Raw genomic sequence first — 20,682 nt, forward strand, 5'->3', positions numbered from 1 at the left:
CAGGGTTAACGTGGGTTCCCATGTGGTTCACAACATTAACTCCTTTTTGGTGTCAGCGTTTGGCCCGGTGTGCTCTGTCTGTCTTACATGCTGCTCCATTCGGCTTGCTAACGCTTCTTGAGGATTTCTGTGTCTGTCACAGGGATATTTTTCTGTGGTTTTCTTGTAAAGAGGTGTGGGGTGAGAACGGAAGACGGGCAGGAAAGCGGCGTGAGAGCACTTGGTGGGGAGACGGTGAAATTTGGATGGCTACATGGGTAAATGCGTTTCTCAAAAACACCAAGTCAGAGGACTTGAACAGCTTTCGCAACAAGAGACAGACGGCCAGTGACACAAGAACAGTGCCCGCGTCACTGATCGTCAGGGAAACGCTGTAGTCAAAGCCGTAGTGAGAGTCTACCTCACAGCCACGCCTACTGTCACAAAACCCCAGAAAATTGCACGTGTTGCTGGGGACATGGAGAAAATTGAACCTTTGTGCACTGTTGGTGGGACCGTAAAAAGGTGCTACGTCTGGTGAACAGGATGGTGCATTCTCACAGAACTAAAAATGCAATTACTACATGACCCAGCGGCTCCACTTCTGGGTCTGTAGCCAAAGGATTGACAGCAGGGCCTCGAACAGGTACGTGTCCGCCTGTGTTCGGAAGAGCACCCCGAGGGGGGGCATGGCAGCCACCACGCCCACCCGTGGGGGAGGCAGAAGGGAAGGGGAGTGGACTTGGGGGACAGAATACATCTCACCCTTAGGAAGGAAGGGGATTCTGCCATGCACCGCGGCACCGGTGAGTCCTGAGGGCGTCATGCCGCCATGCTGAGGCCAGCGGCCACACACACACACACACACACACACACACACACACACACAGGACGGTTCCATGCATATGGGGCACGTAGAGTGGCTCTTAGAGAGAGAAAGTAAAATGGTGGTGCCCAGGGCCTGTGGGGAGGGGCGAGTGGAGGGTTATTGTTTAGTGGGGACAGAGTTTCAGAGTGGCAGGATGTAGAGGACCTTTTGCCGTAGGTGGTGAGGGTCCGGCACAGACCAGGAGTGTTTGATATGACCGATCTTCTTGCAGATGGTTAAAATGGTAAATCTTAGATTGTATTTTAGCACAATGAAAAAAAACTAAAAGAAGTCTTGGGTCCGAATAAAAAAAAAGTGTCAGTTTTCTTTTTCTGTAAATTATAATCCTGCTGTTTTACGAGGCAGGACGGAGGGAGAGGGTTTGTCTAGCCCCCACTATGACTGCTGTTTTTCTAACAAATTCCTAACGGACTTTCAGAAGTAGTCCCGCTGCCACAGGTCGTGTCCCAACATTAACAAAGTGTGTGTGTACATATACTTCACAAATACTGTTGTGTTGGGGAAAAAAGAGTCCTGTGTTGTGATTTAACACAGATTGTTGTTTCTCTCGTGGTCTTTCATCCCTCCTGGCTTCTCACCTAAGTCCCCGCGGAAGGACCGGAGTGTTCAGATAAGATACAGCAACATTTAGTTCTTGAAAAGTTCTCTGCTAGGGGAAGTCCTGTTAAATGAAATTAGTTCTGTTAATTTTAATGGACAAAGTGACATGTTTTATCTCAGTCCAAGATGCACAGTTTTCACAGAGGAGAAGAGTTAGTAAATAGTGAACAGATTTTATTAGAAATGGATGTTAAATCCATTCCACTTGCTTATAATATGTAACATGATGATGTATTATCCTCACCTGAGCAGGAAGCAAGGTCTCGCGCACGTAGGTTGGTGGGAGGGAGATGGGAGTCCTTCTGACTTCCACACCGTCGTCTGCGCTGACGTCTTGCTCTGCGAGGAAGCACGGGGTCGTCTGCTTTCACGCTGAATTTACAAATAGATTGTAGCCTGGAGACATGCCTCAGGTCACGACAAGGGGCCCCAGACACACTGTGAAACACGCGGAAGTTCTCAGCTCTCCGAGAATGCTGCCCCGGCCTTCGTGCTGGCTGCAGGCCTGCCCGGGAGCATTCGGTTTCTTCCCAGATGGTTGGGTGAAGCAGATCGGTGGGCACGTCTTTGTTTGAGATAGTGACACCAAAACAAACGAGCGAAATCTGTGGCCGCCTCATCCGGAGCATTCTGCACGGAAAGTTCGTGATTCTGCAGAATCGCATGACCCGAGACGTGCTGGGGCTCCTCGAGAGGGTTCGCGGGGAAGGTGTTGGACGGTCGGCGTGTGTGGCGGGTCTGTGGGCGGCCTGGGCTCTGGGGGTGCATCTTCACCGTGATGCGCAGAGCTCTTCTCTTCCACAGACACGTCGTCCGGCTCGGAAGACGAGGGCTCGGTGCAGGGGGACTCGCAGGGGACGCCCACCTCCAGCCAGGGCAGCATCAACATGGAGCACTGGATCAGCCAGGCCATCCACGGCTCCACCACGTCCACCACGTCGTCCTCCTCCACCCAGAGCGGCGGCAGTGGCGCCGCGCACCGGCTGGCTGACGTCATGGCACAGACACACATAGGTGAGTGCCTCCCTGTCCTCCATGAGCAGCGGCTGTGCCCCACAGTGCAAGTCTGTCCGAGCCTCTCGGCCCCGTGATCCCTTCGAGGGGCGGTGGGGAGCCCAGCTCGGACGCCCGGGCCGCTTGGCCGCTTTGGTGAATCCCTTGCTCTTGCTGTTTCTCACCAATCCCCCGTGTCTCCATGGCTTTGTGCTGCTAAGGGAACATGTGCTCGTTTGTTAGGGCTCCCGGAGCCGTGTGTCTGCGTGTCCCCCCCCCATGAACACACACTTGTGCCTGGAGTCGTAGCAGTTTTCAAGTGAGTCTGCTGTACGTTGGGTGTAATCTGGGGACGTGGGGGTCCTTGTCACTTCTGCTGCAGACAGCTCTGCCCGCAGTATTTGAGGCTCAGGTGGGTTCAGGGGCCGTCCTGTGCGGGTCCATGCGGAGGAAGCTCCCGTCTGGCAGGACCAGCGCACGGTTAGGAGGCATGGCCTGAGATGTTTGAACGTCGTGTGCAAAGGAGATCAAGGAAGGCTTCCTCGCCTGGAAGAGAGCGCATTGGGTGAGCCGTGCAGCTGTTGGAATCGTGGGCAAACGAGGATGTGTTTCTGTCCCGGCGGTGCCTGACGCTCCTTTTCCCGGGAAGTGGGCAGGTGTGGCGTCCCGATCCCTGCTCGCCGTCTCAGTGATGCATTAAGACCTTTGAGCTTCCCAGTCAGGACCCCTCCCACGCTGACGGACTTGCCTTGGGTGTGGTGCTGGGGTCCAGGGTGCTCCCATTCAAACCGCACGTGGACCTGGTCACCTTGCCCGCAGCCCACGCCCCTCACCATGCCGTGGTTGACAGCGTGGCCCTCGCCACGTCAGACCTTGTGTCTGCAGAAATTGCAAACTGTCAGCAGGGAAAGTTTGTGCAGTGAGTGCCGGACGGAGATCTCAGACTCAAGGGTGTTCGTTTCCAGGTTTTAGCCACTCGAGAGAGTTCACAGAAACTCACACCACTTTTTAGGGCTTTGCCCCAAGAGCACTCACTCGAAAGAAGTTGAAGTTAAATGCATCAGCTTTTAACTCTGCTGGTAAAAGACTGAGAGGTGCGCTCTTTGTTCTCCTGCGGACGCTGGTGCGGCTCCGTCCCCACTCGGCCGCGGCCGGTACGCTCAGAAGCTGCTTCCTCCTGCTCCAGTCTGTTAGTGGGGAAAAGGAACTATGATGACTTCGCTGTGTACCTTTCAGAGCTGCGGTGAGGAAAAAGGGGGAAATGGGAAAATTCTTAGTGTTCGGACAGCGACAGCCCCTTGCCAGGTGGTGTCAGCAGAGCCCAGCCCCACGCCCGTGCGTGACAGCAGCGCCCGAGAGAGACGGGGACAGCCGCGGGACCGAGACGGAGGCCGGGCTTTGTGTCGCGCGCGTGTCCGAGCCGCGGTGGTGCCGTGGGGTGGTTGGACGGGGCCTCCACCCCTGCCGCCCAGCGGCCTCGGGAGCCTGCGCGCTGGCTCTGCTCACTTTGAAGGACGTGCCAGAATCTTACCGGGAGAAACATATAATTTCAGGCCGATTAATCACTGCCTTTGGGTCTCCCTTTGTGATGTTTCGTGTGAAATGCTGGAGGAAATTACAGCATGGAGCGCTAAATTTATCTGGACTACAAGAGGTGGCGTGACCCACGGACCACGCGTCTCAAGGCAGCCTGAACGGAGCCACAGCATGGATGCCACTGTCGTTCCCAGTTGGGCACAAAGAAGTTCCTAGAGTATCCGGACATTCTCCATATGTAGGACAAGTCTTGAAAGAAAGCAGTGGCGAGATGCAATAAAATCCTGAGTAAGGAATGAGAATTCTGTGGCAAAGCAGAAGAGGGAAAGCCAGAGGACCCCATGTGGTCGAAACCATGCGACGTGTAGGGCACGAAGGTGTGTGTGCGTGCCTGGGTGTGCACATGTCCACACGCGTGTGCCTGTGTGTGCACGTGTCCGCATGTGTGTGCGTGTGCCCGTGAAGGAATTTAGCGCGAAGCCGCCACCACCCGTATCTCTCATCCCCGCCCACGAGGCACTTGCTCAGAGTGGTGAGCACTGCGTCTGCCCGACCCAGGGAGGGATCCCACAGTCACAGGTCCCGGAGGCCAGAAGACCCTGCGAATCCCAGGCTGCTGTGGGTTGTCATGGTGACGACACACCTGGGCCCTCACGTGCACCCCCTAGTCAGGCCGGCTCCGTGCTCAGGGCAAAGGCCCCTGCCAGGAAGTCCTCCTTCCCGCAGCCCCACTTGCTGTCAGTCCTCGCGTGGCGTGTGACGCGGGACCTCCATGACCTTCTTGTTCGGAGACACAGCAGAACGTGCCCCGTGCACCGTGGGCTCCCCCGCACATCAGGCAGGGGTGCGAACCCTTCACTGCGGGCCGTGTTCCAGTGAGAGCCAGAAAGTTCCAGATCGTTCCTAGGACGTATTTATTCAGAACCTTGCGTGTGTAACAGGCTCGTGACAACGGGGAGATAGAGGAGTAAGACATCCCTGGTCCTGTGCCACACCAGAAGCCGAGGAGAACTGGCCAAATGCTTCCGAACCCAGGAGGCACGCTTGTGGGTGGGGAACGTGGAAGCGGAAAAAGGGGGCAGAAGTGGCTCAGACTGTTCCAGACTAAGAGGCAGAGCAGAGCACAAGCGTAGTCTGTGGGGCTCGAAGCCGACGGGTTCGTCCGGCACATGGACCTCTGCAGGAGCCTTCTGGTCATCGTGCGTGTGCTCTGCCGGCTGACGCGTCTGAGGAGCTGTCACGTAGGGGCTGCGGGCCCGCATGGGGTGCGTTGTCCTTCGCAGACGTGTGGGGGTAGCTGCCGTCTCGGGGGCGTTCAGGATGCAGTGATGGGAGTGCCGGGTGCTATCGGCAAGCCCGTCCTGCTCAGGACTCCTCTGTGCCCCTGAGGAGCAGGTCAGGGGCCGCCACACTCTCCACACGTGTCGCCTGACCAGCCCAGAGCCTGCAGCTGCGTGTTCGTGTCCAGAAGCTTCTCTACCGAGGAATTTATCCTGAGGCCTGAATGGCCACCACGGCGATCAGTTACCCCTTTTATTTATGTGCAGTCACCCAAAGCGTTGAATTCTCTTGGAATCTGTATAGGTACTTTCCGAGCAGTTATGATCTAAAGCCTGAGCTGCCGAGCGAAGACAGGGACGCTGGTGAATCGTGCACGTGGGGGCCGGGGTCACCCGTGCAGCCCCACCCTGAGAGCTGCCTGGCGTCCGCACATGCAACACACCTTCCGGTCAGACGGCCGGGGACTGAATGACGGGGGCCGGTGTCTGCTGAGCTGTCCCGCGCTGCTCGCTGGAATAAGGGCATGGCGAACGGGGGCATGTCCGTGTGGCAGGAAACCTTTATTTACAAAAGCAGGTGTCAGGCCTTTTGTTGTGTTGTGCCGTGGGCCACCCCCGCTCCGGGGGTGCTACGCCAGGCTCCTGGGTCGATGGGCAGGGACAGGCGGACGTGGAGCCCGCCCCACCAACCAGTATGGACACTCCCCCGTGGGTTCCAGAATTCTCAGGTCTCCTCTGGTGACTCGGGAGGGGGAGCCCCGCTTGGGAGCAGGACCCGTGGTGCCGCCCCGACGGGGACCCTCAGCTCCTCACGCAGGCCTGTCCCGTGTTGTCCCATAAGTTGGGCGGACAGTTGGCTTCTGCAGAAATGCTGGGGGACGAGGAGCCACTGTCACCGCGCATCTGTCCATCTGCTCGGGGAGCGCTCTCCAGCCGCGGACGCCGCTCTAGCGCACACGTCGCCTTGGCTCTTGCGGTGTCTTCCGTTTCCTCCTTGGAGAGCGGAGCTCGCTCCTCTGAGGCTCATCCTTTCGTCTGATGCTGGGTCCCGGGAGGCCTAGGGGACCCTGACGGCTCACGGCCGCCTCTCCTGGCCTGCCCCACGCCTGCCTCCCCCGGTGGCTCCTGTCTCCCCACGTTCTTGCTGACTCCGCGCACCCCCGGCTCCCACAGCTGCCAGCTCCTCACCGACAAGCGGATCTGTGTTTCCCACCATGAAATCCCACTTCAGAGCGCCTCCCGACATGGCACATGGGTCCCCTGGGCCCGAGACCAGCCTGCCGGAGAGGCCGTCCTCCCCACGGCAGGCTTGCGACCCGGGCTCTGCAGCAACTCGTTCCCACGACGGACAGGCATCACGTCCTGGTGTTCGGCGGCTGCACGTGTTGCCAGCCTCATCCGGGTCCGTGACTGCTCCCGGGCCCCCGTCTCCCGTCAGGACGGTTTCAGCCCCTTGTGACCTTACGCCCTTGCCTTCCATGCGGGTCCGAATCCTGCTGCTTCTTCGGGGCTGTTGGGACACAGATCTGCTCCTGTCTCTTCCTAGAAATGCTGTGACTTTCACCTCCCAACACTTGGATTTTATGCTCAGAATCAAAGTAATGGGTTTTGGGTCCAGAAGTGTCTTGATGGCTCATGCACGGAAGCCCCGAGCCAGGGGAGGACCTGGCTGGCCGGCGCAGTCACGCCTGCTGCACGCCAGAGACGCACCTGCTCAGGTGTGCCGTTTGCGGAACGACGGTGCATTGGATGCAGAAAGGCGTCCCCGAGCCACTTGCACCTGATGTCCTTGAGTGTCAGAGGGTGTCTCCTGGAGCTTCTCAAGGCCCACGTACAGGGAGAAGAGGCAGAGCACAGCCTCCAGGCCGGGTGACGTGCCCGAGGGCATGGACATCCTAGCTGGGGGTCAGGGCACCCTGTCACGTGGTCCCCTTGGCCCAGCGATGGCCCAGCACCCCTTGTTCTGTGGAGGAGACTGAGGCCCAGGAACATGGGCGTAAAGCCACAGGCTCCCAGCGGGTCAGTGGTCAGCAGGACCCCACAGAACTGGGGGTGAAGGAGCCCCCGCTCATCACAGGAGGGAGCACCTCTCCAGACAAAAGCTCAGCTGACTTGGCATTAACCGTGAAGCCTCCCATGTCCCCAGCACACCCCGCAGGGTCCGTGGTCTGTGGAGGCTCTGGGACAGCTGCAGCCTATCGTCCGGAGTTTCCGTTTGTGGCTCTGAAAGTCAAGAGACTCTCGTGTGAAGCTGAAGGTTGCTGTTCTGATATCCGCGTGTGGGCCCGTGTGGCTGACGCTGTCCTGGCCTCGGGATCCCGTGGCCCCGTGTGCGAGGGCAGAGGAGCTGGAGGTCCTCCCAAAGTCAGCCCCGGCTCAGGACCTGGGCCGGAGACATGTGGGTGCAGAGACCGCCCAGCCCTCCGCACACCTCCGGCCACGGTCTGTGGACCATCCCCCTGAGCCGTGACAGACGCCGGCAGCAATAGGTTAGGCTGGTGGCTGGAGGGATGCAGGGCGGGTCCCCGTCCTGATCAGCCGTGGGGGGGGTGGACTGGGCAGGGAGCGGCCTGGCCAAGCCCCCACTGAGTGGGTACTCGGACCCCTCCAAGGCCAGCTCCTTCCCTCCACAAGGTCAGGTCTGGCCCTCTACGACCTCATTGAGACGCCTGCTTTCCACCCCCCTGTGGAAGGTGTGCGAGCCAGAGCAGCGGGCACACAGGGCAGTCTGAGGTATGACAGCCCATTTCTTGCTTCCCTGTGCGTGGTCACGGAGGTCAAGGTGACCACGGGGCCCTCGGGCTGGGGCCGTCCTGCATGAGTGACACTCCGGCTCTTTCGAGTGCATCGCTTGGGACCCACATGGGTCCTCGGGCCACGAGCACATGCTTGCTACGGGCAGAAGCCAGATTTCCTAATTTCCTACTGTTCTTCTCTCAGAAGTTATCTGGGGACTGAGAAGTAATTAACGCGGCTCGAAAGTGAGGTCCCTCCCCACTTACGGTGGGCGTCCCTGTCATGCCGGCGGAACCAAAGCTGCTTGTCAGCCAGGGCTGGACTGGAGGTCCTTTGTCTGGGTTTGTCAAGCGTTCCTTGCTTTACTCCGTGTTCCTTCCCCCTTCGGACCGCTGTTGGCTGAGCGCCGAGGCTGTGCCCTGGCGTGGTGTCACGTCAGTGTCTGCGTGGGACCCGATGAGCCCCACGGGGCTGGGGATTTAGGCCAGGAACTGGGGGTTTCCAGGTTCAGCCGGGGACCAGCCTGTACCCTGGGATGGCCTTGGTCAGAAACCGCTGTCCAGGTGCCATGGAAACCAGTGCACAGCTGGCCAGAACGCCCAGAGCGGGCTTCCAGGAAGTGAAAGGGACCCCGGTGCTGGGTCATAAGGGCAACCAAACCGCATCCCCACTACCATACCCGCCCCCGACCTGCGCCAGCTTGAATTACAGCCTCTGGAGGGACTGTCAGCTGCTGGGAGCAAAGTGCTATGGCGTTGATGACGCAGGCCCCACCTGGTTCTCAGTAAAGGAGGTGACCCTTGACAGCTGGCTGGAGGAGGGCCCCCGTTTTTTTTTCCCTTGATCTTGAAAGGACTGAGGAACGGACACAAGAACCAGTGCGCTCACTCAGAAGAGTCAGACCCGCCCCGAGGATCTCATGGTGCTCCCGCCGCACAGGGCCGTCCGTGGCTGCGCTGGGAGCTGACGGGCGTTTCGGCCCTTTGAGCTGCGCGTCCAGCCCGGGTCTACTGTTCTTGCCTGCCAGCATCTCGAGCGTCTGTACACCCGTGGCGTCTCGAGCTTCATCAGAGCAGGGCACAGCGTGTCTCGCAGCGGCGTGGCCTGACGCTCTAGCAGGCCGGTGGCGAGGGGAGTGACCCCCACGGAGGGGAAGGTGGCGCACAGATGGACGTGGACGGCGCTGTGCGATCCCCCAGCTGCGCTGTTCCTATTTTCCTGTCGCCAGATGGATCAGACTCACTCTTTCCCCGGGTCGGAGCAGAGATCCCGCAGCACTCCCAGCACAAACCCCGATGGGCCATCACCCAGGACGCCGCCGCGTCACTGACGCACGAGTCGGTCTGAGTCAGAGCTGAGCTCCCTTTCCCGCCGCCTCGCTGAGGTGGCCGGCGGGGGTCTCGCTCACAATGCGTCTCCGACGGCAGCAGCTTCGCGGGAAGTAGGAGACTCCAGCGAGTCCCTGTGTAGCTGCAGAGAAGCAGATCGCGTTTTCTGGTGCGGGGAAGTGTGTTAGCAAAAGACACGGGGCTGGTGGAGGGGTGGACGCTGAGTCCCGACGTGGACAAGAGCCCTGCTGCGTGTCCCTCCATGGCCGGACAGAACGGCCTTCCTCGCCCCTCTCAGAGGCGATCCTTTCTGGGCTGATATATAGGAAATTGCCCTCAGGGGGTGAGTCTGCTCAAGCTGCTGTCGCGGAGCAGCCCGGCTGCGGTTCCAACAGCAGAGATTCTCGTCCATCTCCTGGGGGCCGGGACCCCAGCTGCATGCGTGGGCAGGGCCGGTATCTCCAGGGGCGCAGGTGCCATCCCCTCCCCGGATCCTCACGTGGTCGTCCCCCGTATGTGTTCATGCCCCCATCTCCTTAGGGGGACCCTTGTTACGTTCAATTAGGGTCGCCCGAGTGACCTCTGTGGAGACCTGTCTGAGGTTATAGGCATGAGGACTTGCATGTGTGACCCGTGAGGGGACACAGCGTGGCTCCCACCAGGAAGGATCCTCTTGGCAAAGGGGAACAAGATGGCTGAGGGCCCGTGGCTGGGACTCTGGAGCTTTGGGGCGCCACACAGAGACCCCATGGGAAACCCCACATGGAGACACCACGGGCCTCGCTCACACCGTGCTGTGGCCGCGGCCTGTCCTCACGTGGCTGTCTCTGCGCCCAGCAGTCCCGTCGCACATCGGCTGCCTCACAGTCAGGGCTGGCCTCACGACGTGCGTCTCACGGAACAGGAAGCCCAGACAGGTGAGTGACGGGCCACGGGGGTCAGCTACGAGCCGGGGGCCGGGCACCAGGCGGGGGACGCTGGCCGCCGCAGCCCCGTGCGTGTGGACGTGTGCAGGCACACCAGGGTGCGTGTGGCGCGGCACGGACACACATGTAAACACGTATGTTACATGGTCATTCAGAACCGCGTGCACTAAAACAGAACCGCTGACGTTTCTCGAATGCTTACCGTCTGTCACGCAACCTTGTGAGAGCCTTTTGTGCGTTTAATTCACTTCCTGGGCCCCGCAGGGGACCGACCGCGTTAGTCCCTCGTGGGGAGCGCAGTGAGGCACATGGGGCCAAGAAACTCCCCACGACCTGGAGGCACACGCAGAGCTACAGGGAGACCCCAGAATCTGCCTGTGAGGCTGGAGTTCTCTGCTGCCTCTGCTGTACCTTCACGGAGCCGACTGTGGTCCGTGTTGCGCAATGTGGATGACCTTAGAGATGACCCTCATGCCTGGACTTGCCGTGGGCGAGGCCGCAGACCCAGTCTTTTCCGGGTCGCAACAGTTGCTTAAACCCTGTGACTCACTCAGTCGTGACGATCAGAAAACGTGTGATTTGCTTCTTTCTAGAGAATCATTCTGCACCTCCTGACGTGACGACTTACACCTCAGAACACCCGATCCAAGTGGAAAGGCCTCAGGGCTCCACGACGTCTCGGACAGCGCCCAAGTATGGCAACGCGGAGCTCATGGAGACGGGCGATGGTAGGTCCCCCGGCGGGCACGGCGCGTCCTTCGTAAACCCTGTTCCTGCGCCCAGCCATCCGCGCGCAGCGGACGCTGACCTGTGTCGTGGCTCCCATGGAAGGCGGCGGGGCGTGAGTGACGCACAGTGTCTCCTCGTTGGCCAAGAGTGCTTCTGCGTCGGGAAAAACACCGGTGTGGTGTGGAGGTTCATTCTTGGCAGAAGCAGGTGTCCTGTAGGTTTTGACGTGCTCGCGAACCGATCACAAATGTTGGTTCAGGAGTTTAGAAGCGCCGTGGAGGCCCTAAGCCCGAGAGTGGTTGTTAGATGGGTAGCGAGAAGTCGCATGCAGGACAAAATAATCGGCACGCACAGGCTGGTGTGGTTTCCTTAGGCTGTGGAAGGAGGAGGGTTTTTCCCCCAAATCGGAAAGAATGAGCAGCGGCGATAATGCCCAGCAGCGGGGCTGCCCACCATTCCCCGCCCTCGGTGTGGCGGGGAGAGCAGACTGGGGCGTGGGCCTCGCGCTGTGTCCTGCTGTCCATGAGCACAACCCCTCCAGGCCGGGGGGTGACAGGAGGTACGATTTCTGTGGAGATGGCCCGTGTGGCCATGGTGTGCGTGTGCTGTCCCTGTCGCGGTCCACGAGCTGCACCGGCTTCCGGTGTGACTGCTCCCCCGGAAGACACAAGGTCTACGTGTCTCGGAGCAGCTCCCCGGACTGAGACAGGCCTGCGGAGGACGCACACGTTCGCCCCGGCGGTGTCAGGACCGTGGTGGCCACCGATTTCCGTTGATAGAAGAGTTAAACTTCATGCCTTCTTCCACCGCCGCTTCGTCGGTGCGGTTCTCAGAATGGCGTCCCTCGTTGTTACAAAGCAGAGCTGTCTTCTTATCAGATGGGATTTGCTCTTCCCTGTACACAGGGAGAGTTGCTAGAGGCACGTGTCCTGTGTTCTGCAAAAACCCGGATTCAGAGCGTAGTTTCGGCTGTGCTGCGGGACGCCTAACGTGCCCTCTGTGGGCGGGACTAAGGATGCGGAGGAGGGCCGCTGCGCACCCGTGAGAGGGGAAGACAGGCCCACCACAGAGCTCCGGGACCCGCGCTTGCGTCAGGAAGCACGGACAGCACCTGACGGGGCGGCTGTCCCCCTGGATTTGGCACGTCCGGCAGACCGCTCTGGCCCCCTAGGGGAGCACCGGGGGTCTCCGTGCGCAGGGCCTCGGGGAGGGTCTCCCTACTGTGTCGGCTCTCTGACCCCGCTGGAGCGAGGACCGGAGTCTGTGAATGGGACGACGAACTTGTTTCAGGGATGGGAGGTAGGACGGGGCCCGGCCTGGGATCTGACGGATCCAGCAGCTGTGGAATGTCGTTCCTGGGGCCTCTGCCCCCCCGGGGCCTGCTGTCCTCCCGGGCATAGGCTCTCGCCATGTGGGGTGTCCTGGGAGCACTCAAGACAGGGCCCCGGCTGCAGCGTCACGGCTGCTTGGCCCGCGGGTGAGGTGCTGACCGTCCCTTCCCTTCGTCTGTCTGTGCTTCTGTCTTCCAGGGGTGCCCGTAAGTAGTCGGGTGTCGGCGAAAATCCAGCAGCTCGTCAACACACTTAAGCGACCAAAGCGGCCGCCGTTACGGGAGTTCTTTGTGGATGACTTTGAGGAACTGCTGGAAGGTAACCCGCCACCCCGTGTCCACGCGACCCCCAGACCGTCGTGGTGGGCCCTGTTGAGACGAGCAGTGCCGGCCTTCCCCGGAGGACGGCATTCTTCTCTGGGGTGTGCACCGTCCCCCTTTGCAGACAGGCCGAGAGCAGGCAGGCCTAGTAGCCGCCTGTGTGGGCGTGTGGGGTCCCTCATGGGGGGAGTTCGTCCGGGAGCCGGGACCCCCATCTGGAAGCACAGCAAGTCACGGCCCACAGTGACGCGCTCCATCTGAGGAACGCGGAGCGACTATTTGCGCATGAGGCGGGCCCTTTTCCTGGCCTCGGTGCACGAGCCTTTGCGCTCAAGGTCAAAGCAGCGCTGGGCGTATCACGTCCAACCCAAACCTGTTGTCTTCTCGTTCTTTGTACCACACGCAAGACATGGCCGACTGTGTGGCCAGCAGGTGGATTGTGAGTCATGACTGTGAGGGAAAGAACCCTCCTCCGGGTGCTCACCTCAGCGGAACAGTCCAGAAGATTGTAGTGGTGCCCCACTGCATTTGTTCGACTCGAGAGAACGAGCTCTGTGCTGATTGTTCAGAGTACGGGCGCCAAATTCACACTGACGTGTCCATGCCAAGGGCACTGTGGCTTGGCAGGCTGTGAGCTCAGGAGTCCAGAATCAGGGTACTGTAGACAGAGCTGTTGCTGTCCCTGACTCGGGCATGTTCAATACCAAGGGCACGTGTTCCCTGACAGGCACACCAGGCATCCCGCCGTGCACTGTCCCAACATTGTCCTGGAGAGTGTGAGCATTCCGGACCTCCTCTTTGTCCGCGAGGCCAGTCTGTGGGTCCTGCCTCTGATTCTAGAAAAGCGTGTGTGCGAGCTTTCTGTCTGCTCGTACCCTTGAGTAAGGGTCCCTCTCTCTTTAGAAGAAGGTGTTTGCGCTGATAAGTTGTACTTTTCTTGAAACCCTTTTATGTTTGAATGCTCGTAGTTCAACAGCCAGACCCGAACCAGCCCAAGCCGGAGGGAGCGCAGATGCTGGCCATGCGCGGGGAGCAGCTGGGCGTGGTCACCAACTGGCCCCCGTCCCTGGAAGCCGCGCTGCAGCGCTGGGGGACCATCTCCCCGAAGGCCCCCTGCCTGACCACGATGGACACGAACGGGAAGCCGTTGTACATCCTCACTTATGGTAATTCTCTGTGCGCCCCTTACCGTCCCCCGCACCCAGTGGCCACTTCCAGGCGGGCTGATGCCTCGCACCGCCATCCGCATTCAGCACTCGGGACCCTGGAAGGAAATGCTTTAGGAACATACTTAGTTTGATACGAAAAGATATTACTTGTTAAGTGGTTCCTGAGTAGAAGCCAGAGATGGGTGCCAGGAACCAGCGGGTCACAACCCAGACGAGACGTGGGATTTCATATCTTAGAACGTGTCTGACGTTCTCGAAAGTCATGCCTTCAGGAACGACGGCAGTTTAAGAATTCGTGTCTAAACTCTGTGACCCGGATCCCTCAGAAAACACCATCTCTTTCCAAAGGGATCACGTGAGGAAGCAGAAATAGGCTTCTCTCTCGGTCTTCCGTCGGTACAGTTCCTGGAGCCGGTCTGCTCTCGGACGTACTTGGTTGTACCGGGATGAGGTCCTCCTCATTGTCCCCTGGGTCAGGGCCGTGGAGGAAGCACAGAAGCCTACTGGGTGACTGGACGACCCCTCCAGTTCCTGCTGATTCTGCTGATTCTGGTTTTCCTTCCTGATTCCAGGGACTCGGGGTAACTTGAAGACTTAACAGGGACAGTGTCCTGTCCAGTTTAATGTGCACACGGATACGTAACTGAGAATGCACGTTTCCGCTTACTTGTGTCCTCGTCGTTTCTGTTCACAGGCAAACTGTGGACAAGAAGTATGAAGGTTGCTTACAACATTCTGCACAAATTAGGTACCAAGCAAGAGCCGATGGTACGACCCGGCGACCGGGTGAGTGCTCCTTACGGTGCCGACACCTGCTGCCGGAAGTCCGAGTTCGGTGTCTCCTCATGCTAATCCTACTGAGTCAGGCTTTGTTACGTGAACTGTGGATTAGGGTTAACTGCACGAGATGTCGTTACCCTTCCCTGCAACTGCACGAGCGCAGCTGGCGTCCTTCTCGTGTTTTGTCTGTGAGGACGCTCGGACCGTCGAGGTGAGGTGTCCCATCAGAGGAGGCAGGTAACTCGGAAGTGGCTTGGCCAGCACTCATGTCCGTGCCTGTCCGAGCCCAGAGCCCGGATTCCCGCCTCTGCCCCGTTGTCACCTCGTGTCCTCTATCTGGGCAAGCAGACGGGATCGTAGAACTTGGCCGGTGTTCGCCAGTGAGCCGAACCGTGTGGGCAGCACGCCGCTGGTCCCAGTCCTGTCCCGGTGTTGGATTCTGGGCCAGGGGCTGCCGTCCCTCACTGAGCAGCCGGTTCCCATTCTTACTTGCTGAGCCCCAGGGTGGATGTTCGGGTTTCTGTGGCACGTTCCGCCCCATGCACTTCGTACCCTCGCCCGGCTCCGTACCCCAGCGTGGGCCTGTGGCTGTGCTCAGAGCCACGGGGTCTTGCTTTTGCACGTTGTACCTTTCCCCATTGCTGCTTTGTACCTGCAGCCCCAGCACGGACTTACCCCGTCTGTCCCCAAAGACCTTTCGTTGAATTTTGTCAGCCTGCCGGCACCGACAAGGACACAAGCTGCCGTTTACTTGAGTTACCGTGAAGAAAGGGGCCCACGAGGAGGAATTGTTTAAAGACTGCCCCAGCCTTGTACGGGGGACTGCCATTCTTGACCTTTTTGATGGACCAGGTTTGACCTCCGGCTTTTCGATGTCAGGTACAGGTCTCACACATCCTCATAGTCAACCTGGCCACAAAGCTACAGTCCTCGACACGGAGCAGTACTGTCGGCAAGACAGACGTGCGGACGGAGTTGAGCGTGGCGGGGGATGGTTTTCATTAAGGGATCTAGGATGTGCAACGGGGGGAGGACGGTGTCTTCCACGAATGGTGCTGGGTGAGGGGGCACCCTCTGCAGAAGGAGGACACTGAACCTTCTTCCTGCGGGGGAAACAGTTAACTCACAGTGGATCAGACACTTAAGGGCAAAGACTGTGCGACGCAGAGAATAAAACCGGGGAAAGCGTCACAGAATTTGGCAGTGACTTCTTAGACGACACTGAAAACACAGGCAACAGAAATGAAAACGTGAATTGGATTTCATCAGAATGACTCCCGTGTGCCCCAGAGGCTACCGAGAGTTGCAGGCAGCATACAGGACAGGAGAGAACGCGTCTGCAAATCCTGGATCTGTAAGAGGTTAGCATCCAGAGTCTGGAAGCGAAACTCCCACAATTCAGCAACAACCAAACAAAAAGAGGTGAAGCAATGGACAGGGGCCTTGGAAGGGGCCAGTCCGCCCCTGGGAAGATGCTCTACGTCCCTGCTCATGCGGGAACAGTGCACTAAAGCCCCGGCGACACAGCATGTCCCTACGGTGGCAAGAACGAAGAGACTGGAGCGTCCATGCTCCCAATAGGAAGGTCCCCGGGGCAGCCACCGGGAAGCAGGACGGTGGTACCCTTGGAAAGGAAGCACAGCTCTACCCCATGACCCAGCAACGGGCCTTCCTTCCAGAAGAACCGGAAGCGGGGGCTTGAACAGACGTTTCTGCACCAGTGCTCAGAGCAGCCTTGTTTGCAGAACCAGAGGGGTAGGAACGCGGGTGTCCGCAGACGGACGAACCGAGAAGCGCAGTGTGGTGCACACAGGAGTATCACACAGCCTCAGAGAGAAGATAAATTCTGGCCCACGCTGAGCCTTGGACAGGCCTTGAGGGTTTTATGCTGTGTGAAATGAGGCAGCCACAAAGGATGGGCATAGGAGGTGCTTAGGGCAGTGAATTGCCCCGAGGCAGAAGCACGGTGCGGTGCAGGCCCAGGAGGGTCAGGGGAAGTGGTTGGGGGCTGGGGGAGGGCGGGAGAGGGCCGGGGAGCTGGAGACTTCCATCGAGGAAGAGGAGAGTTCTGGGGCAGGCTCTGGAAGGTGAGGGCTGCAGGGCAGGACGATATCCTTAACAGCCCCAAGCCGCGCACTTGGAAATGGCGGAGAGGGTCTGCTTTTGTGCATTCACCTCAACAAAAACCCCGTGTGATGTGACGGCTTCCTTCGCGCTGACCTGGGGACAGTCTTAGTCCTGTCTGCAGCGACCATTACAAGGTCCTGGGCAGCTCCAGAGGCTTGAGGCTCCTGACAGTAACGAGGACAAAGTAATGCACCCTGTTCAGCTAAGATCGTAGGAGGAGTCTGGGGACAGTTTTGGTAGAATCAACTGGGTAAGGAGGTTTTCTGACAAAAGCCAACTAGAAGGGTGTGAGGGAATTATTTTTCTGAATTATCCTGACGTCGTTCGTGCCGTCAGCATCTGGCACAGGTGTGCAGATACCTGTATTGGATACGCATGACCACAGCAGTCGACCAATCGTGACCTCCTGTTGCAATAAACAGAGTTTTTATCTCGTTCAAAATGACTTTTGAATAAAACATCATTTTCCCCAGAATAATGAGCATATTCAGTCCTTTACATAAAAATTTGCAGACATTTTTCACATGGGTGACCTTATTGACGCAGTTTGGGGAATGACCTTTAAAGGAAATGCCTTTAAAATGCATTTATGTGCCTCAGCTGAACAGGGTTTGGGGAGGTGTGGAGGGTGCTCGGAAGACCCCAGATGCGTCCCCGTGAGGCCTGCCAGCAGGAAGCTTACCGTACCAGAAAGTATGCAGACACGTTAGGATCGTTCGCTTTTCTAGAAGTTGGGAAGGGATCAGGTCCCCAGAACAGGTGGTGGGAGCTGGAGATGGACTGTCTGGGTGGGGGACAGAGTGAGCTTTCTCCTTTGGGGGGAGCATCTGTGACCCCAGAGCAAGCCGCGGGCTGTCGGTCAGGTAGCAGGCAAGCGTGGGAAAGAGCCGAGGCAGGAAGGCATGTGGCACCCAAAGGCTGGACAAACCAGTGTCCTCGGATCCCCCTGCGGGGAGAGCCGAGCGTGGGCCCAGCAAAAGGAGTCGCTTTTCGGAGCCGAGACCTCAGCAGACGCGGGGCTGTGCCTCTGCCCCTTGACTCGTGGGTGCGGCCTACGCTGCGGGTCCTGAGGTCTGGTGGCATCTACCAGGGTGTAGTCGTGAGGGGGTTGCCTGCCTCTGTCAGAGCGCGCCGCCCACCTGCGAGCTCAGGAGTCCCTGCCGAGCCACCAGAAGACAAGCGTTTGCCGCGTTCAGACATGGGAGGAGGACGTCCCTCCCTTAAACTGCGAAACAGAACAGCAACGAAGGTCTTTTCATTTTTTAGTTTGTTTTCAGTCTTTTCCCATTTTCCTTCTAGTCTCCAGGTGTTCGACCCATCTGTCCGTTGCTCTGATACCGTCGAGAGACAGAGTATCAGACCATTCTGTCTTCCGCTTCATCTACTTTACAGCGGCACGAAACGCTTCCCTCCTTAGCACCGCTCCACACGGTTCCTCTAACGTAGCCTCGTCGGCAGGGGCCGCGGTGACCCGGCAGTCGCTGGCACCGGCAGTGGGGACTGGAAGGCCCAGGTCAGGTGGGTCTTCGTCTGAGCAGAGCTGGCCTGTAGCCGGCTCTGGATCCCAGAACATGACCGGCCTGCTCCGGCGGCGTCCCCGTGTCGCTCTCGGTGCTCCGCCCTGGGGAGGACGCTGCGCCGTGGACAGGTGCTCCAGGAAGACAAGGAGTCCACGGTTACCGGGTCCCTTGTGCGCGGGGTGACCGTCTGTTTCGGAGGGCAGCCCGGCGTCCTATGTGGAAACCTCACAAGCGCTCCCTTGGTGAACGCTGAGCTTGGCCGGACCCCGGTCGAAACGCCGGCACTGTCACCCCAGCGTGCCAGCCGAGCACACGACACCTGGGGCTGTGACAAACCTCCAGGACCTGCCGGGAGGTCCAGCTGGCGGCCCCCTGTCCTCGGGCTGGGACCGGATAAGTCACTTTGCCGGTTTTCCCAGACACGATCCCTCTGTACTGCGGAACGGAACGGCTCTTCCTGGCCTCCCGGGGGTTTGGTCCCTCGTTTCTCCAGTTTCGATCCACTGCGGGAATGCCGTGTAGACAGGAGACCTTCGGTTAGTCCCAGTCTTGTTTCATTTCCCACCGCTTTCCTGCTGGCTGACGTGGACGATGTGGCCTGCTCGGTTCCCAGCCGCGGTCTGAATCGCTCTGGGCCAGTTCACTCGTTTCAACACGGAGGTAGAGCCTCTCACCCACTGTACACGGCAGAACTCACGACTTCTAGGTAGGACAGGATTCGAGAAGAAACCGCTCAAGCTCCTGAGTGAGGTCACGCAGGAGTGACGTGTGCACGTTAAGTCCTGGGGCCAGAGAGCGTCGGAGCACGTGGCCAGCGGCCGTCCGCAGGGAGGGACAGGAGCACGGACGCCGGGCCGGCGGCGGGAGAAACGTGCTGGCCCGGGAGCGGGTCCCGCAGAGCAGAGCGCGGCCTGTGGTCCTAGCATGGCTCCGCTCTGTCCTGAGGACGCGTTCCCAGCGACCCGAAGGAAGGGGCTGGTCCCGGAGGAGCTGCGGCGACAGGACAGCCCGCCGGGTCCGCGGTGGGTGAGCCGCACGGCAGACTAGAACGAGCTCCATGTATGCCGTGGGACCACGTGTCTGTGAAGCGGCGGGTGCCATGTAAAGGGGCGTTTGATAACAGAGCCTACAGCGTTACATGTGACAATGGGAATGAAACAGAGTGACATCAAGTTGACGCTCGCAGACAGATTTCTGATCCTTCGCGACCTCGGGGCACACATGGAAACGCAGGTCGATAAGGAAGGGGAGCAGAAGCGCTTGGCGGGAGGAGGAGCCGGCATGAGCCGCCCACGGGAACATGGTCCCTCACGAAGGCACCATGGGGCTCTCAGAACACATATTTCAAAGATCGCATTTTCCATGGGGGTTTAGACGGACCCAGCCTCGATGACTCCGGGCTCATGGTGGCCTCCACGCATGAGGCCGTGCGGTGAGTGGGGGGGATGGGGAGCAGGTGTCCGCGGAAGCCTCCTCTGTGCCCGTGAGCAGGGGACCGACGACCAGGCTGATTCCCGCTCATGGCCGCAAGCCACGCGCCAGGCCTCCGCCCGGCCCCTCCCACCTTCTCAGGTGACCCTCCTCACAACACGAGGACACAGGGAGGAAAACGAAGGCCCAGAGGGGCGAATGCTGGCCTGGGACCAGAGCAGAGTCCCGTGGGTGTCCGCCCGCCCTTGTGACAGGGCCCAGCAGTGGAGGCCACCGGACGCACGGGGAAGCCCCTGCGAGCCGGGGAAGTGGGGAGGGGCCAGGCAGGCGCGGGCGATGCTCGCAGGGGAGATGCCGGTGTGTGCGGGCAACAGGGATGGCTGAGTCTGGACGGGTTCTAGCCGACCGTTGGTCGCTCGTGTCCGCGTTCGTTAGAGGAAGAGTGCACGCAGCTGACTGAGGTGCGAGTGACCACGGTGTGTCTTCCAGCACGCCTGGAGCTTAGAGCGTGGGCCCCGCGGGCCGTGGCGGATGCGTCCTTGTTTGGTGTCTGGGAGCTGGTGGCATGTGCCGGCTGGTTAACGGCTCCCGCTCTGTGTCCGTGCAGGTGGCGCTGGTGTTTCCCAACAACGACCCCGCTGCCTCCATGGTGGCCTTCTATGGCTGCCTGCTGGCCGAAGTGGTCCCCGTGCCCATCGAAGTGCCGCTCACGAGAAAGGTACGTCCCAGCCGGGCGCTGCCGGGGAGGGTCGGGCTCGGCCGCTGTGGAGCGTGCTCCCGTGAGATCAGAGCACACAGGTGGCTTTTTTTGAATGGCTTTTCATCTCAGCAGGACATGGATTGAGAAGCACAGAGGTGTTCTGTGGCTTCTGAGGCTCGGGCGGGGGTTTGGCGGCTATGTCGGTAGCAGGAACGGTTCCCACACCTGCCTTTGAAACCATCAGGGCTTGTGTCCAGCTCACGGAGTTCATGCTCCACTCACTTGTCCTGGGGCTCTGTGCAGGGGGG

At 59.5% G+C, this 20,682-nt stretch overlaps 1 protein-coding gene across 3 annotated transcripts in view; it reads left to right on the plus strand.

Annotated features, from left to right (window-relative positions):
* DIP2C (disco interacting protein 2 homolog C) overlaps positions 1 to 20,682 on the plus strand; it is a 372,928-nt gene that overhangs the window by 225,197 nt on the left and 127,049 nt on the right. For all 3 annotated transcript variants that reach the window (XM_046011076.1, XM_046011077.1, XM_046011078.1), the window contains 6 exons: positions 2,273 to 2,482; positions 10,861 to 10,995; positions 12,526 to 12,645; positions 13,616 to 13,813; positions 14,511 to 14,602; positions 20,282 to 20,392. In XM_046011076.1, coding sequence (XP_045867032.1) covers positions 2,273 to 2,482; positions 10,861 to 10,995; positions 12,526 to 12,645; positions 13,616 to 13,813; positions 14,511 to 14,602; positions 20,282 to 20,392 — 866 coding nt within the window. The remainder of the gene's footprint in view (positions 1 to 2,272; positions 2,483 to 10,860; positions 10,996 to 12,525; positions 12,646 to 13,615; positions 13,814 to 14,510; positions 14,603 to 20,281; positions 20,393 to 20,682) is intronic.

Source organism: Meles meles, chromosome 7 (assembly GCF_922984935.1).
Source record: "Meles meles chromosome 7, mMelMel3.1 paternal haplotype, whole genome shotgun sequence".
In the NCBI taxonomy this organism is placed as follows: Eukaryota; Metazoa; Chordata; class Mammalia; order Carnivora; family Mustelidae; genus Meles; species Meles meles.